Raw genomic sequence first — 17,203 nt, forward strand, 5'->3', positions numbered from 1 at the left:
CGGTGGCCGAGCTCGGACACGTTGCGCATCACCCACTTAAAAGCGTGCCACCTCGAGTCCCACCAGCACACTTCTGTCATACAAAGTTATTATAATTAACCTGTTGGTGCCTATCACTGGCAGGTTGTCTGCGTACCACAGATGGGCCGAGAGCAGTGGAGACGTGGGGCTGCAAAGGCGCCCCAGAGGGCACAGCGCAGGGCCCCGCGGGCCGCTCTGGTCCCACTCACCCCCCAGCCTGGGCCCGCTCTGCCTGACTGCCCCCCGCCCTGGCACCGCAAAGCTTCGGGGAAAAGTCTTTAAGAACAATGCCAAAAATCCGGAGTTGGCAACACTGCTGTCTACGTACTCCAGAGGTCTGGGGTCCAGGCCACGCACCCTGCCACAGAGGCAGACAACCCCCCCACCCAGTCTGGACCCAGCTGACCAGAGGATGCAATTCCCTCCTGACCTCAAATACGGCACTCGGAGGAGAGGGCAAGCCCCTCTGGCCAGAGACCTCTGGCTTGGCTCCAGGCAGAAGCATTGGCACAGGCCAGTTGAAGTCCCCAGCCTTATCCGCAGCCAACGTGCGAGGCCTCTGGGGAGGCTTAAAAATACCCTGACACATATAGCACAAAAAGGGGAGCGGGGGAGGAGGCAGGAGCAACCAGCAAAGAGACGCCATGAGGAGGGCTGTGTTCCCCACTGCAAAGGAAGGCAAACACCCTAATCCACATCTATCTGGTCATGGGGTAAAATTCCTTCCTGACCCCAAGTACAGTGATCGGTCGACCACAAGTGGAGGGGCAAGACCTCTAGCCAGGAACCTCTTGGTTTAGATCCTGGCAGGAGCCCAGTTGCAATCCCCAGCCTTGGTTGCAGCCAACACACTTAGTCAACCAAGCAACCAATACAATCCTGATCCTTATGGTTTGGATAGGGATGATCTGGCCTCAGGCAGGGGGTTGGTCTTGATGACTCTGGAGGTCCTTTCCAGCCCGACTTCTCTATGATTCTATGATACATGGTGGGGAGAGAAGGGAATGAACAGGAGAAAGCCCCAAATCTCCGATTTGTTGGTCTGTAACAGTGATTACAACCACAGGGCCCAGCATTCTGCAGTGCCTTGAGATCCATTCCCTGGGGTGTTAGCACTGACAGGTGTGCAAATGTGATCATCAAGATAAACCCGGAGATTTCAAATGGGAATCCAGTTGTTAGCAACGCTTTGTGCTGATGCAGTCTTTCTGAGTTCTTTGAAACAGAAGAATTGAAACAGAAGTAAAAAAGGAAGTGAAAACTAACACCTGGCATTTTCTGAGAGGTGCCTTGTCTAAAAAAGCTGAGAACTGCTGGTCTACAATGTATCTCTATCCTTGCTTCTCCAAACACTGTTTCCATCTTCAGACTCCCAGTGCCCCTGAACACTGGCAGAAGGCAGGGGGGGTAGAGGGGCACTAACTTAGAGAAGCATAAGTTTTCATTCATAGCAGCTTATTTCATCAGATACCAGGTAGTATGGCAAAGCAAGTTGTTCCTTATCATGGCTCATGCCTCTGTGCATTAGGATGGCAGAAACATTGGGCCGGAAGGGACGTCACGATGCTACCTAGGCCAGCCCCCTGCTCAAGGCAGGATCAACCCTGACTAAATCACCCCAGCCAAGTGTCTGTCCAACCTGTTCTTAAACATTTCCAGGGATGGAGAATCCACAATTTATCTTTATGAAGTTTGAGTCCATTGCTCCTTTCCTCCATGGTCATAGATATAAGCTCATCTCCATGCTCTTTCTCATTGCCTTTTAGGTATTTAGTTAGTCTATAAGGTGCCACTCTACCCTGCCCTCTGCCCTACTACAGACTAGTAAGGCTAACTACCCCTCTCTACATGGAACATTTGACTTAGAGACCTAGTCCCATCAACTGATAAGGACCTCATTACAGAAAGTTTATTTCCCCTGACAGACAAAGGCAGGAAACAGGCCCTTCCATTCTTTCATCCTATGTAGAGGACTACCTACATCTTGCACCTCTAGAGGGTTGGCACTCATATCAAAATTATGACTCCTTTCAAGCCTTATAAAAACAGAGTCAGTCTCTCAAAAAACTTAACAAACAGTTCAGCATTATACAAGAAGAGGTAGCAGGAAATGGAAGTGGGGGGTCAGTGAAAGGTCATAATCTGTAATCATGTCATCAACTTTTTTGCAAGAAGCAAGAATTGTCACAGGTGAACCACCTCCATGGTTGGGATAGACACAGGCAAGCTTGTGATGTCTGATACCCTGCCTGTGTATATCCCAGTGGTTCAGTTGGTCCAATAAAAGATTCCCGCACAAGAATTCTTGCCTCTCACATATTTCCTGGGCCATCCTGGTAACAACATCAACACTACTATTAATTTTATTGGTTTTAGGGTTTTCATTTGTTCATGTCTCTTAATAATAAGTTGATTTTTAGAAGAAAACATGTCATGGTTCTATTTCATTTTGGTGTTTTTGTCAAAATATAATGCTGAAGAAAAGGTCGAGATAGTAAAATGGTGATAAGGTAACTTAGGAGGGATGTCAGACAGGGAAGTGGAGGAAGGTTAGGAACTAAAAACCTGAAGACCCAAAGGGCACATCTCAATGAGCACACATGTGCAGGGGCATGCGTTTCCCATGGGACAAATAGTGACACATATTTGTGCCAGTGCTATTTGTCTCCAGGCATGCCTCTGCATGTGTGCTCCAGTGCACGGCAAAGTGACCTGGGTGGGGTAGGGGAGGCTAGGACCAGCACCTGTGCTGGCCCCAGCAGCCTTACCTGGGGACCTCCCAGGGCAGCAGCAGTGCTGAACCAGCTGCTTGGAGCCTGGCTGGCAGCAAGAGCATGGCTCTGCCTGACCAGGCTCCCTTTCTGTTGACGTATGCTGCTGCCGTGTGCACCACACTACTTTTTTTAGCGGGTGGCTTGTGTTACCAAATCTGCCCATTACTTTGGAGTGTGCTCATTTATTAGGGATAGTTTCTAGGGTCTTGGTGATTCTGTCAATGTGCTGCTTGTGTTACTATACAGAGCTGTATTTCTCCCTTCTGCAAGCCCTGACCCCCAGTGGAGCTATCTTGCAGGACTCAATCTCAATGGGCTGGGTTCCTCCAGTCACCAAATCAGTCATACACACAAACACACACAAATTAACGTGACACGCCTGACCTGGCCGGGCTGATCAGCATGGACAGGCTGACACCCTCATATGCCAAGAATCAGTTCATAAGAGCAACAATAAAATGCAGTCAGACACAAGCACACAGGTAAACAGAATCCCTCTGAATCCGGCTGGGTGTCCAGCTGACACCCTCATGGGCCAGCATTCAGTTCATAAGGGCACGTCTGAGTCAAACTGGGTCAATCAGCCTATACAAGCTGATCCCCTTATGTGTTTCAAACTCAGCACGTCCCAATCTTTGGCCTCTTGATGAGCAGACCCCACAATAATTTGGGCTTCACAGGGATCTTTAGCATAGGTAAAAGAAGCGTTGCTGCAGAGCACGGGAGGAAAGAGAAGCAGCGAAGGAAAAAATATACCCAATTACTACCAGTTTGACTATAAAAGTTATTTATTGCTAAGCATATGAAATATATAATAGTACTAGTAGTAATAGACATGCAAAAGAAAAACAAACACCAACAATGACAATACTACCCTGGTTTCACTAAGTATTTGGGGAAACTTAGCTCAAGCTTAACTGATACAGTTCAGGTTCAGAAGTTTATGCCTAGAAAGAAGACAGAGAACGCTGGGATCTCACCTAGTCCACGGTACTCAGGCTGCAAAGCTGACAGGCACAGTCTGTAGCACAGTCCTTGAAGGGAGAGATGATCTGTTCTTCCAGCGTCCCAAGAACGACAGGGGATGGTGTCAGCACAGGGGTTTTCTTCTTCTCCTTCTTTCCTCCTGCTTCTACTTCTTTTCCTTCCTTTTCCTCTTCCTCTTCTCCCTCTAGCAGCACACACACTTACAGATTTTTATACCCTCAGTTCAGCTGCTTTGAAGCACCCTCAGTAGTGTAAATCATTGTCTTTTCTATTGACAAGGGGTTATCTGGTTTGGACCATCTCAGGAAACTGATTGATAATCAGGAAACACTTAAGATTAGGGAGTAACCCAAATACTTGGGAGCCAGCTTGAGATTCCTATGGGTGGCAGATATACTGATGGGATATCTCATGGTTTCTTCAGGAACAATAGATAGCTTGCAGCATCAGGATTTTGGATTTTTACTTGTTGTGCACAAGCCTCAGCTTAGCATGACTTTTCCAGATCTTACTATAGTCTTTTAACAGACTTAAAACAATTATTGGGGTGCTCATAACCTTTTGTGGAGAGGACTCCCACCAGTCGTCTCGGGAAAGATATGACAACACCTGGGATTAGGGCTCCAGCAGGCTGGATGCTGTGATGAACCCTTAACCATTGTTCAAATGTTGCCCATACCCCCTCTGACTCGGTCTCTTGCCTCAGCATTCCCTAACCCGGCAACCGAGTTTTAGTCAATCAAGTTTAAATAGGCCTCCCATAGTGGGACCGGGGAATGTACGGCCCGAGATGCCTATTAAACTTAGAGCTGTGTGTGTGTGTCTGGGGGGGGAAAAGTCCTTAGCAAATCCAGATTAGAACTGGTCTGATAAATGCTGAGCTGGATGTGTGTGAACATGGGTTGATTAACATTGGAAGCACAGATTCCCCATCATGCAGCGCTCTCCTGCTTCTCTGGTCCCAGAATTCACTGCAGCCTCTGCTTCAGGCTTTCTGTTTTCCATCTCTCATGTAAATGAGACCTAGGGCAGTTGATTCACTCGTCACCCTTATCTGGTGAGGGTCTTAGGTGCGTCTCTCACTGCATCTTAATCAGTTTCGTTTAGGTAGAGGAGGGGAGGGGGGTGAGTCCTTTGTGAGTCAGACAGACTGCATCCTGTACCAGGGTTCCCCAAGAATACAGAGCTGAGACGTAACACTTGTTTTTTTTTGACACTATGTGAATGGGTGAGTATGTACCACATGCAGTTTCTGGCATCTCAGACTGCTTTGTGGTGCAACAAACTGCATGTGCATACTCATCTGGAGATGCACAAAGGGTGCAGAAGAGAAAAGAACTGGGCAAGGTAAGAAAACAGGGAGATGAACAGAAACACAGAAAAGATGAGAGAGGTCATTAGCCTGTTAGTTTAATGTCAGGCTGGAGGTAGGGCAGAGTCACACCGTAGAGCAGGGGTGGGCAAAATGGCAGATCCAGCCAGCAGCCCGACTCTATTTCCCAGCAGTCTTTGCTCAGCGTCTCTGCGGCTGGTTTCCATGGAGACCCCAGTAGCGGTGGCACTGTGACAGCAGGAGGCCAGGGTTTCAGTGGAAACCAGCCCCAGCAACACTGGCAGGGCTCATGGCTGGGCAGGGAGCTGTTCCAGGGCTGGGATTGGGATCCTGCAGAAGTGACAGTGTGGTCCGGAGCTGGGGCAGAGCTGCAATCCTTTGCCCACACGTCCCCGGTTCCCCACCCAGCAGCGCATCCTGCCATTGCTGCTGGGGCCCCGTCTCCATGGAAACCCTGCTTCCGCGCTGTCATGGCACCACCGCTACTGGGGTCTCCATGGAAAACAGCCACAGCAACACAGTCAGGGGCTGCTGGGAAATGAAGTACACTGCAGGCCCAATCCAGTCTGCAGGCTGGACTTTGCCCACCCCTGCCTTAGAGATTAACTTTTAAGCATCTGATGAAATAGGATGTCGCCCACAAAAGATTGTGCCTTTCTGAACAAATTAAATGGTGGTGAATTTGAAGTGACCACTGTTGGTGTATGTCGTGGCATTAAAATAAAATGCCTGTGATCAAAGAGCAGGAAAAGAAAGTTAATGTAAGATTCTACCAAAAATGGACTGAATTAGTCAGATGGCAGCAATAGGTCATAAATTTACACACCTTAATTTTTCTGATACTCAGGAGTTCAAAACCTTAAATATGCACAAGTAAAAAAAGAAGTTTAGCGACAAAAGGGTGTCTTCAGCTGTGAGCCTATCAGCACTGCACACATCTACCCCCAAGTTTGTTTTTCTTTTAAATACGCATTATTTCCATGAATATAGGCAGGAGCTCTTGCCTGTATGCTGGGTGGAGTCAAATCCCATACCCACAGGCATGCTTTTTTGCTCTCTACTAGAGCAAAAGTCCATACTGGGTCTGGTATTATAAATAATGATCCACTACTTCCAAAATCATAGATTTTTTTTTTCATCCAATGATAAAAACAGCATTTTAGACAAGGAGAAGATCAATATGGCGAACAGTGGTATGTCATGGCAGCACTTTGCTGGTGGCCCATCCATTTCTGGATACCTGTTAATACCTGTTTTTCCTTTTTTTGTTTTTAAAGATGCAGATCCTCACTCCATATAAACTGGTTCAGCTCATTATATTCTATGATTTATGCCAGCTGCTGAGGATCTAGTGCAGAACTTCCAAGTGGCTCCAGTTGGTATTGTTTGGAAGACTTTTTCCCATGTTCCCAGGTCATATCTATATTAAGACTACTAGAGCAATATTGCCATGCCACATCAGATAGAATGGCATAGCTGCACTTTGCAAGGTTTATTTTCCTGTGCCCATACAAGTAAAACAAGCTATTCCAGTAAACATGCTTGGGGCTTCTGGTAGCACAACTGTGTTAATTGAGGATTACACCTCTTTACACCCCTGACAGCCATATTTATACCAGTAAACTTCTGCTGGTATAAAACTCAAAACCTCAAAGTAATGACTTGTAGGTAGGTGTGAACTGTGCCCTGTCATCTTAATAAAATGCTTACCACAGCTTTATGGCAACAGCTTAAATGCCAACATTGTTTATCATGTCAGAAATAGTATCCAGCTTGTCTATATTTTAGGTAGTATTTATTGCACTGTGACTATGGCACTTAGTAGATTAACTTGTTCAGAGCAGTATGGGCTGTCTTAGGCTACTGACTGCATGCCACTGTGGATGTAATAGACATACTTACCAAACTGGCCCAAATGAGGACATGGATAAACATGCACTTATAATAGCTTCTAAAGGGAAGAAGGAGGAGCTGCTGCTCCAGATGCAGCAGCTGTTATGCTGTAATTGTTAGGTGTGCATGAGCCTATAGTACAGCAAAACTGTACTATAGGCTCATGCCCCAACTTTAATCCTACTTCATCCTGGGGCGAAATTGTACCACGACAGAATCACATATGCATAACATCAATTACCCATCAATTCCAGCATGGAATTAAGAAGGGCTTTTGGGGTTTTTTTTTTCTCTCTCCTTCCTCAAATTAACACTTAACATATAGATCTGTTATTGCCTATGCCACTATTGACTATGGACCACTGGAGTTCTTTTATATTCTTTTGTTCTTCCTCAAATTAACATATAACTGTAGATCTCCTATTTCATATGTTCCTATTGGGTTCTTCTTCCCCATATGCAAAATAAGAGATCATTAGCCACAAATAAGATATGGGAGGGCAGAGACTATTCAAGCAAAACAGCCTCATCTAGCTTCATTTTTGCTTCTGATAATAGCAGTAAAAGGATCACAAACTACAGGAAAACCATGATAAGCTGTAGCAACAATTTCCAATCATTTGGTTTGATCCAATGGAAGACATGATTAGTTTATGTGACAAATAACTCTTTATTAATAATGCCCTCTGTGTAAACACATTGAAATAAAGATGCAGAAAGAAGCCACGTCAGCTGAAAAACATGAACCAAGAGAGGAAGACAGAAGCTAGAACCAGAAACAGAAGGCTCCAGGAGTTTCCACAGCTGCTGTTTGATACATTCTCTATTTTATATTATTTTTACTTTGGCTCCTCTACCATCAACTTTTTCTTCTTGGTTTAATGATTCTATCTGCCCTCAAACAGAAAGAAAAAGGTCAGGGAGGGGAAAAAAACCTCCAGACATCTGAAGAGAGCTCTGAAAAGTCTCCTACTGTTTCTGGTATCTTTGACCACTGCTTTGATTGTTGATTGTCATGACCTTAAAGATGTTCTTTGTCTGTTGTAATCCTCATTAAAATGGCATCTCTCTGCAGGTAAAGGCCCCAATTCAATCACATCAGAGTCTAAAGTATTTTGGGGGTATTCTTTAATTGCTGCATTGCACTTTCCTTCCTTTAACCTATGTGTTCTGATTACAGGATTTTGTTTCTGTTTTTGTTCTACAGTCATCAAAGACAGTAATAAAAACACAGCAGTATTCCCTTAAGGTTTTCCTTAGATACTAACATTTAACTACTCCTGTGTTTTATTTTTTGAGGAGTAATGATAGTTGGCATTTATATAAAACTTGCCACATTCCAGGTACAGTACAGACATCAATGAATGCTTTTACGTAGGATTGCTGTACCACAGACCTTCCCCATAAGACCACTGGCAAATTGTGCATTGCATTTGAATGGGGATTGGGATTACCATCCTGATCTGGTTGTCAATCAGTTTGCACTCTGAAGCTCGATATCTAATTAATCCTGTCATCATTTTAGCTGCTTTGTAGAATTAACTCACTTTTTTTGAGAGGAGAATAGTGACAGAGCCCTACTTAAGGATGCTAGATGGGACCCAGCTGTGATTTTTTCTGTACATTTGTGTCATGATTACCATATCATGAGTGGTTTACCAGTTAATTTTTCTTCCCAAGAAAGGTCATCTCAGGCAGATATATTTGACTTACAGCAAGTTTCCTGGCGGTTTCCAGATCAGCTGAGGCCAAAGGCAGATTAAAGCACAACTAAAGAGGCTCTTCCAAGGAGTGTTACCAATGTTTTGAATTCACTTCCTCCCTGAAATCATATGCAAGCAAAATTCAGGTTGCAGCCTTGCCCAGTGGCTTCCCAAGATATAAGCAAATACAGAATTTCACACTTTGCAGTTCTATTACTCCCTAGAAAGAGGATTTACGTCTATGCTATTCATGAGGTTACAGAGGTTGACATTCATCCAGGGCCACTTATATACTGCTTATGAGACTATGATACCCCCAGTGGGTATTAGCATCCATGTGGTAAAAGAAGGATCAGTATACCAATGAAAAGTGTTCCTGAAAGTCTTCCTTGAAATAGGGTTCAAAAGAGAGGAATAGCCTTACTTCAAAATCCATACAGGGTTGTCAGGTATCCTACAGTTTGGTCAACCTTTCCACATCAAATCTTAATCCTTTTCCAGGAGACCACAAGACTTTCCCAAGGACTCACAGGAGCCCCTAGTTCAGAAAACCAGAATCTTAGTAATTTCAGGTCCTTTCTGCTGTGCCTTCTGTATCTTCCATTCCTCATTAAACAAATGTATCATGAAGAAGCCACCCAGGCATTGTTGGGTCCCAAATAACCATGCTTAATAAGGATGCAGTGGCCTTGCTATGCACATACCTCTGCTCTGACTGATGCTGAGGGCTTCTGAAACACAACACAGTGAGCACAATTGAAAAAGAGTTTGTCTTGACTTACTTTAGTTTCTTATTCCTCACTGCTTTGTTCTCCCTACATCAGTCTGAACTGGAAAAAAATGTTTTCCTTGTGCAATAAACATGTTTAGGGCATGAGCTGAGATGTAAGAAAATCTGACTTGAGTCTCTTTGCTGCTTGATGCACAGAGGTCTCAGATAAGACACCACCCAGGGGCCTGCTTTTGAATAAAAAAGCTCCCATATTTGTTCAAGAGAATGGATTTTTGTGGGGCATATTTTCTTTCTTTCTTTTTTTCCAAGAAGTTTCAGTGGTCTTGTTCTAACCATTTTGAAGCTTAATATTTGCCAGTAAATGGAAGCATCATTCTCTGGTTAGTTCTCATAAGATCCATGTGTACACTGTTAATCTGAATCACTGCAGTGTGAAACCAGCCAGGTTACAGGGGTATAGGTTGTAGCCGTGTTGGTCTAAGGACATAGGCAGACAAGGTTCTCTAGGTAAATCTGGTATCTTTTATTAGACCAACTCAAATAGTTGGAAAATTCTCCTTTGCAAGCTTTCAGGTACAAATACCCTTTGTCAGGCTGAGGAAGCATCTGCAGTTGGTGTGTGCTCTTCCTGGATGGAATGAATAGTAAAGAAGCCAGAGGTTGGTGTGCATGCAAGACAAATGTCACACAAAGGTCAAAGCATGCTTATTGTTGCAGTTCCATTTGATTCATAAATTAATTCCTAATCCAGTGGTTGTAGATTTTGCTTTTACTCAGCAGGCGTGGTACTGTATCACACCAGTTCCACTTTGTCAATGAATTATGGTTTGGCAATGACTTTTATGGGCATCTTATACTGTAGCCAGTTGGCATAAGACACACTAGGGAGGGAAGTACTGCTTTCCTGAATCTGCTGCATGCCCTAAAAATCTCAGAAACACAGTTAGAAGGTGGGGTAGAGATGCACTTTGTTCATTAACTGAATCAGAGATGCAGAAGCACAGCTAGAAAGGAGTGAGCTGTCATGTCACGAGGGGTCTGACACAAGTGCACTTCAGGGAGTTATCTTCCTATAAACCCATTTAAGAGCTTAATACACCGTTTTTCAAAAAGGGAAGCCAAACCACCAGCACAGGGCTGAACACCTCCGGCGCCTCACAGTCACAGTTGCCTTATCAGTGTCAAAACCAAAAACCTTTGTACTTTCAGGTACATACTCTTTCCTTCCACGTTGTCAACTTCTTGGTACAACCTCTAGGCATGAGGGACTCATGCTACATGGCACATGGAGTTCAGGCAGTGTTTTGGAGAACCACTTTTCCCCTGGCACACAATTCTCTCCTGAGAAGAGGCTGCCAATTGTACTAATTAGTTTGGTAGTAGGTTGTGGGTATGGGCGTTCACATGTACCTGCAAGTAAGAGAAACAAAAGTCCATGAGAAACTAGAATCAAACCAAATACACTTTCTCTGGGGATCTATACTGTATTTGCATTCTGAAGCACGGGAATGGATCGAGTCCAGCTCTTACTTCCCACCTTCCCTGAGGAACAAAGCTTTGGCTCTTTCATTCAGGGAATATGATCAGTGGGCTCCTTGAAATCGTTAAGACTTCTGCCCGAGTGAGGACCACAAGCTCAGAAAAAGGGAGGCCAAGATAGAAAGCAGCAGATAAGAGGCTTCCCTGTGCTCAGTGAGTGAGAGGCAGAGACTGAACTGCTACTTTACTTAACAGAACTGGACAGCTTCCAACTTGGTTTTAGCTACATAACTCCAAGCCTTTTTCTTACTTAACACACCCCCTTTTCCCCAATTACCTACACCCCAGGACTGAGACAGAGATCTGGGCTTTTTACCACAGTGGCACCTTTTGAGTTACATTAGCTGAACAGCGAGTGCCCTCTGGTGGAAAAAAACAAAAATAATATCAAGATCAGTGACTTGGCTTGATAAAGGCAAAACAACTCCCCTCCATTTTGTATGCATGCAGAAGGGATGTAAGGACCTAACTAGGTATATAAAATCCACATCTGGGTGTTGCCAACATGTGCAAAATAAAAGTTGTCCTATGCATGTAACTAATTCTTGTTTGTCTTTGTTCGGGTTAGGAATTTTGTGGCTTGGACCCACTTGGAGTCGAACACTGCTAACATTGCAGGGCTTTCAGTATAAAAGGTTTGGCTCAGGCCTCTGTCTTAATGTTTTTACATTTCCATGGAAGGAGACCTGAAAGCTGCCAGTGTGCCACAGCATGCAATAAAGGTGTCACGCACACAAAAGTTTCTTCCTGACACTCAGCTTTGTTTCCTACTTTCAGTTACTGAGTTCTACCAGGATTACAAGACTGAATACGCTATCACATGGCAGAGGCTGTTTCCCACTGGCTCCACTAGCTGCAATTCCCCTTTCCTTTCAGTAAGTCACCGACTGAAAATCTAACATAATATTCATTCAAAATACTGGCTTTCTGGGCTTTTCCCTGCCCACTCTTTACCTGCTTGTTAAACCCTTAACAGGGAAGCCTTGTATTCATTTCAGGGGGGAATTTTAAGGAGAATTGTGACTAGTTACATTAGTTGCAGCAGTAGGAGCCCAGGTACACACCAGAAATGACAATAGCTTTGCTATCACATCAGTTAAACCAACTGGCAGAATGCTAGAAGCCAGAGCCTTACCTACCATTGGGCTCCCATTGGTGCAGGGTATCTACCCTTGTCCAGCTAAGCGCAAAATACACAATACAGCTAGATGCAGGGGTGGGCAAAATGCGACCTGGGGCCCGGATGCGGCCCGCCAGGACATTCTATCCGGCCCGCGGGGCCCCTAAAACATTTAGAAAATTAATATTAATCTGCCCTGGGCTGCCTGTCATGTGGCCCTTGATGGCTTGCCAAAACTCAGTAAGCAGCCCTCTGCCCAAAATAATTGCCTGCCCCTGAGCTAGAGCCTAATATTCTGTAGTCTGATAAGCTCCACAGAGGCAGCTGCCACCTTCCAGCCCCAGATCTGCTACAAGCTATACTAGGGGGAAAGAAGCCTTTCCAACCCTTATTACCAGTAACAAGAACCTTCTCTTCCTTTTCAAAGTGGTGAGATCCTTTTGCATCCTTGGAATAACAAGTGACTCAGTAAAGACATATCCTTGCCCCTTCTATCCCAAGATGAGCTGTGCAAATTCTGGATGCCTGTCTGAGCTCCCGGTGTCTATCATGACACTAATTTCAAGTTAATCTTTTTCCTGAGGGAGGACAAATAGATAATGCATGAATGCTGGTTGGAAAGCTCAGCAGGGAGGGGTCTCACAGCAGTCTAACCACTGAGTGAGAGGAAAAAACTCAGTCCCTGCCCTTGATTCTCCAACAATGTCACCATATAGTGTTACATAATTTCCCTCTCCAGGCCCATTGGTTTAGTTTATTGATGCTGATGGTTGTTCTAGTCTGTGATGTGGCTCTTTTACACGCCACTGCTCCATTTACTACCTCCCCAATAAAGATGACAAAAACTCAGAAATGACCAGAGAGATTCCCAGGGCTCCCCTCACAATTAATTCCCCTCAGTTAAGAGAGCCAGTTCCCTTGACTCGTCCCAGTGGTTCATTCTAGTCAGCACTTCAACAGGGAAGTGGCCTGATCCTATGGTCCTTCCTCAGGGAAGGACACTGGTCTCATCTCCACATTATGGCAGGACATAGCCCCAGGAACATCTAACCATGAAGAAGGTGATACCTTCCTACTTGTACAGAGAACACAGAGAAGCAGTCAAGTGGCTACAACGTTTTTGTCAATAGATTTTTCAATCCTAACCAGCATGAGTTGGACCTCAATTTAAGGCCAAACTGTACGATGGTCAGAGTTGAAAACAGAGTTGAATACTTATATCCAGCTCCTTTTGAAGTCAATAACAAAATTACCATTGACTTCAATGGCAGCAACTTCATTAGAGTTTGTAGGTGAGTCCATGAACGCCACATGTCCCTGGAGTCTGGGGGGGGCATGGTGAGATCCTGTAGGCAGCAGTGGCACTGTCAACAGTAGGAGTGTGGCGGAGGCAAGTGGGGAACTGCTGCAGGCAGCCACAGTGCTGTCGGGATGGGGGTGGCGAGCGCTGACCAGTGGTTGGCGACCACCTGCAGATGCTGCTGGAAGTGGCAGCAGTGGCCAGTGGCAATCAGTGACTACCCGCAGATGCCACTGGCGGTGTTGGTGGCAGTGGGGGTGGCGAGTGGCGAATGACCACAGGCATCACCGACAATGTCAGCGGCGCCTTTTCGCAGGCAGTGCATCGCCACACTCAGGGGGTGCATGTGCACCTGCGTGTACCCCTATGCATTGCCAATGGGTGTGTCTAGATGAGCACAGTCGTGCAACATGTTTGCAGTGCCACATACTGCACACTGAGGTGTTCCCTGCCCTGCAAGGGAGCACTGCCCGATTGTGCACTGCATCATTTTTTTTTCTGCAGGTTTTTTCGACCCCTGAATATCCAGGGGTCAAAAGGAAAAAGAACCCAGAAAAAAAACCTGGTGCAGCACACGCTCAGCAGCATGCACTGCTGAAAAACGGAGCTGGGCCACCAAGAGCTGTGCTGTGGCTGCTGGCCAAGTTCTGCCCAGCAGGATCGCCATGGCTGCAGCCCCAGGAGGCCCCCAGGCCCCCAAGTAAAGCTGCTGGGGCCAGCACAGTGCTGGCCCCAGCCTCCCATGCCACCCCTGGGGTAACTTGCTGCATGCCAAAGCACACATGACATGGGCATTCCCTGGGGACAAATAGCTGTGGCGTAAGGTGCACCGCTGCTAGTTGGCCCCAGGGAACCAAAGGTGCATGCATGTTGGACACATCCTGTATGTATAAAATGTATGCATGATGCAGCATATCTGTTAATGTGTTAATACAGCAAAATCAGGCAAATTTTATAGGAAGCTTCTTAACAAGTTTCTTAGGCAGCCACCAAAGAAGAATTAAACATATCCTATATGATAGCACATACCTGTAACTTAGGCAGTGCACCTTTCAGTTATGCTAGTGACTTCAAGGCACTTAGATAATACAGTGATGATGCCATCAGAGGCAACTAGAATTGCTCCTTACTGGGCCCTCAACAGTCCAGGTAGAAACTGAACTGGGAGTGACACTTTCACAGCTACTTCACCATGAGGGTTCAGACAACAGTGACGTAGCCCCTAAATGATCCTTGCCACAAAAAAAAGATGAACATGGAGGGCTCACCATCCACTTAGAGATCTTTGCTTCTACTGGATTATAGCATGTAATTGTCACTGTGCTTTGGACCCCTCCTACATAAAGAGATAATTACTTGGAAGCTTCAAGATTGGCCTAGAGCTCTTTCCTACTTCTTCTTGACCTATCTATTGTTTCTCCATGGAAAAGAAAGATTGTTGCTTACAGGCTGTCCATTTCCAAAGACTTAATTGGCACTAAATTTTACAGGCAGCATGGGTTTCTGCAGTAGGACCCAATTTCAGAGCCTCACCAAAAAAAATCACTGGGAAAATTTCCATTTAGTCTCAGAGAGCCAATACCTAGTAAATATCTTTACCAAAAAAAAAAGCCATCCTCACCTTTCTGTGCTGCTTATTCAGAAGACTGGACTCACAACATGAAAAAAAAAAGAACAACCCTCATGAAAAAACATGCAGATAGACTGAAACCTACCCAGAGGGGAGGAGCAGAATTATTTCACAATGGAGTAGCAGCCACTTTGGGTGCTGACAGATGTGCAGGCCCTCGCTCTCTAACTCATGGCGCTTTACATTGTATTTGCACCTAGTGCTCTACTTGCCAGGATCAAGATATCTTGGGGTATCTATGTCTCGATAGGGTATGTGTTTCTATTTGAATGGCCCTTACGGGGTTGGAATTGTCAGATGTTAGTTGTTGCATGTGCTTTTTGAAAATGTAGCTCATGCTTCACATACTAAGCTGGCTTCCATAATTTTCTGTATTGATGTTGAGACTGACTACTAGAAAACACAACAAACTTAAGTTTTAGATTCCTCTGCTTAAATATACAAAAGGATGGTGATAATAGCAGGAGGTGATGTAGCATCTCTACAACTTGAATGAATGAACCCGTTCTAAAACTTTCAGAGAGCTCTTCTGGACTTAGACCTTGTATACTAATTTGGGGCCCAGAGAAGATTTTTTAGCAACATGATTATAAAGCCCTGGTGAAACAGCTTTCATTTCACTGTAATGATGCAACTTACTCTGGATTCCCTTAAGAGTCAATTTGATGTTTATCTTGCTGGGATCCTGTGACCTCAGCTGACTTCCTGCCCCTGGAGCAGGGGGCTGGACTTGATGATCTTCCAAGGTCCCTTCTAGCCCTAATGTCTATGAAATCTATAAAGTGCCATGAGTTAGAGTGCCCCCCTCTGCCCTGAACCAGCAGTCATTCCCCTGTTGGGTCAGGGAGGAGAGGAGGAGGATTAAGCCTGTCTGCAGCCTCTCTTTCCTAGCCCTGGCCCCCACTGCAGCTCTATGACTGTCTGCAGGAAAGGAAGGCAGATAGGGAAGGAGGAGCAAGCTGCCACCTGCGGTTTACCCAACCTGATCTAGAGTGGGGAGGGGATGAAGGAGGGGTGCTCTAGTCCACTTGCCTTCCCCTGCAGGTCAGAATGTGCAAACCCCAGCTGCAGCTCACTCCCCTGGCCTGAGCTGGGGGAGGAAGTGTGCAAGGCAGATGGGCTCCACCCCTCCCCCCACAGTTCAGTGTGGGCAAATCCCAGCCACAGCTCACTCTCCTTCCCTCATCCCCCCCCCGCTCCTTTGGACAGTCCCAGGGGTGGGTCTGGGCTGCATCAGCCCAGCCTCGATTGCATGACATATTAAGCCTAGTGAACACAAGTTCCCTAAGGTGCTCCAAAGTGGAGTGCCTTCATCTGATCCCTTGTTAGATGAGGTTTAATTTGTTGCATGAACAGTCACTTTAACAGCACTCTGCAGTTGTGCATGTGTATCATGGTATGGCTGTAGAAGACTTTCAGGGAGCTGATCATTTGACAAATGTAACTTCTGCTTGTGCCCTTTCTGCCCACATTATTCCTTCATCTTCTCCCACTTGGGTCCAGCTACTTCAGCTGCCTACCTCTAGCATTTCTGAGGGAGCTCCTTCTCCAGGTCCCAGGTTCCGATCCTCTACAAGCACTACCTGATAATGGTAATAGCACCCAGAAGCCACAGTCTAGAACCAAGACCCTACTGTGTTTATGCTGTATAAATACTAGACAAAAGGATGGCCCCTACCTCAGAAAGCTTACAATTTAAGTAACATTTTACAGCAAAAACTAGGACATGGAGGAATCATGACTTAGCTCACTGATCACAGGCTCAGTCATGCAACATGCTAAGCAAATCCTGACATGCTTCTCAGCATGCAGGATCAAGGCTTGAATCCAAGGATAGCAACAAAGAAATTCGCAGTGGCCACTCTCTCATCTCAGTTATACTGATTGGGATGATCAACAGAATCAAGATTCTCCAATAAAAAGGATTGAGAAATGTAATGGAAGGGACTGGCTAAGTCACTGAGTCCAATTCCCTGCTATATCGCAGGCAAAATGTCCCAGAATCCCTTTCATAGGCTGATATATCTCTAAGTTAAAATTATTTAGGTCTTTAAGCTACGCTAATTTAACGGGAAAACTCTTACTGCACCTTTCTGCTCTCACAGTTCACAATCTTCTTTAATTTCCAGCCTATATTTATTTATCTAGTTAAGTCAAGAACCTTTCCCTA

General features: G+C 45.4%; 1 protein-coding gene across 1 annotated transcript in view; it reads left to right on the forward strand.

Annotated features, from left to right (window-relative positions):
• CCDC177 (coiled-coil domain containing 177) overlaps nucleotides 1–17,203 on the forward strand; it is a 56,759-nt gene that overhangs the window by 20,368 nt on the left and 19,188 nt on the right. The window contains exons 3-4 of the mRNA XM_006025201.1: nucleotides 11,761–11,858; nucleotides 13,253–13,395. Of these exons, the coding sequence (XP_006025263.1) occupies nucleotides 11,761–11,858; nucleotides 13,253–13,395 (241 nt within the window). The remainder of the gene's footprint in view (nucleotides 1–11,760; nucleotides 11,859–13,252; nucleotides 13,396–17,203) is intronic.

The sequence above is a fragment of the Alligator sinensis genome, unplaced genomic scaffold, assembly GCF_000455745.1.
Source record: "Alligator sinensis unplaced genomic scaffold, ASM45574v1 scaffold768_3, whole genome shotgun sequence".
Classification (NCBI taxonomy): Eukaryota; Metazoa; Chordata; order Crocodylia; family Alligatoridae; genus Alligator; species Alligator sinensis.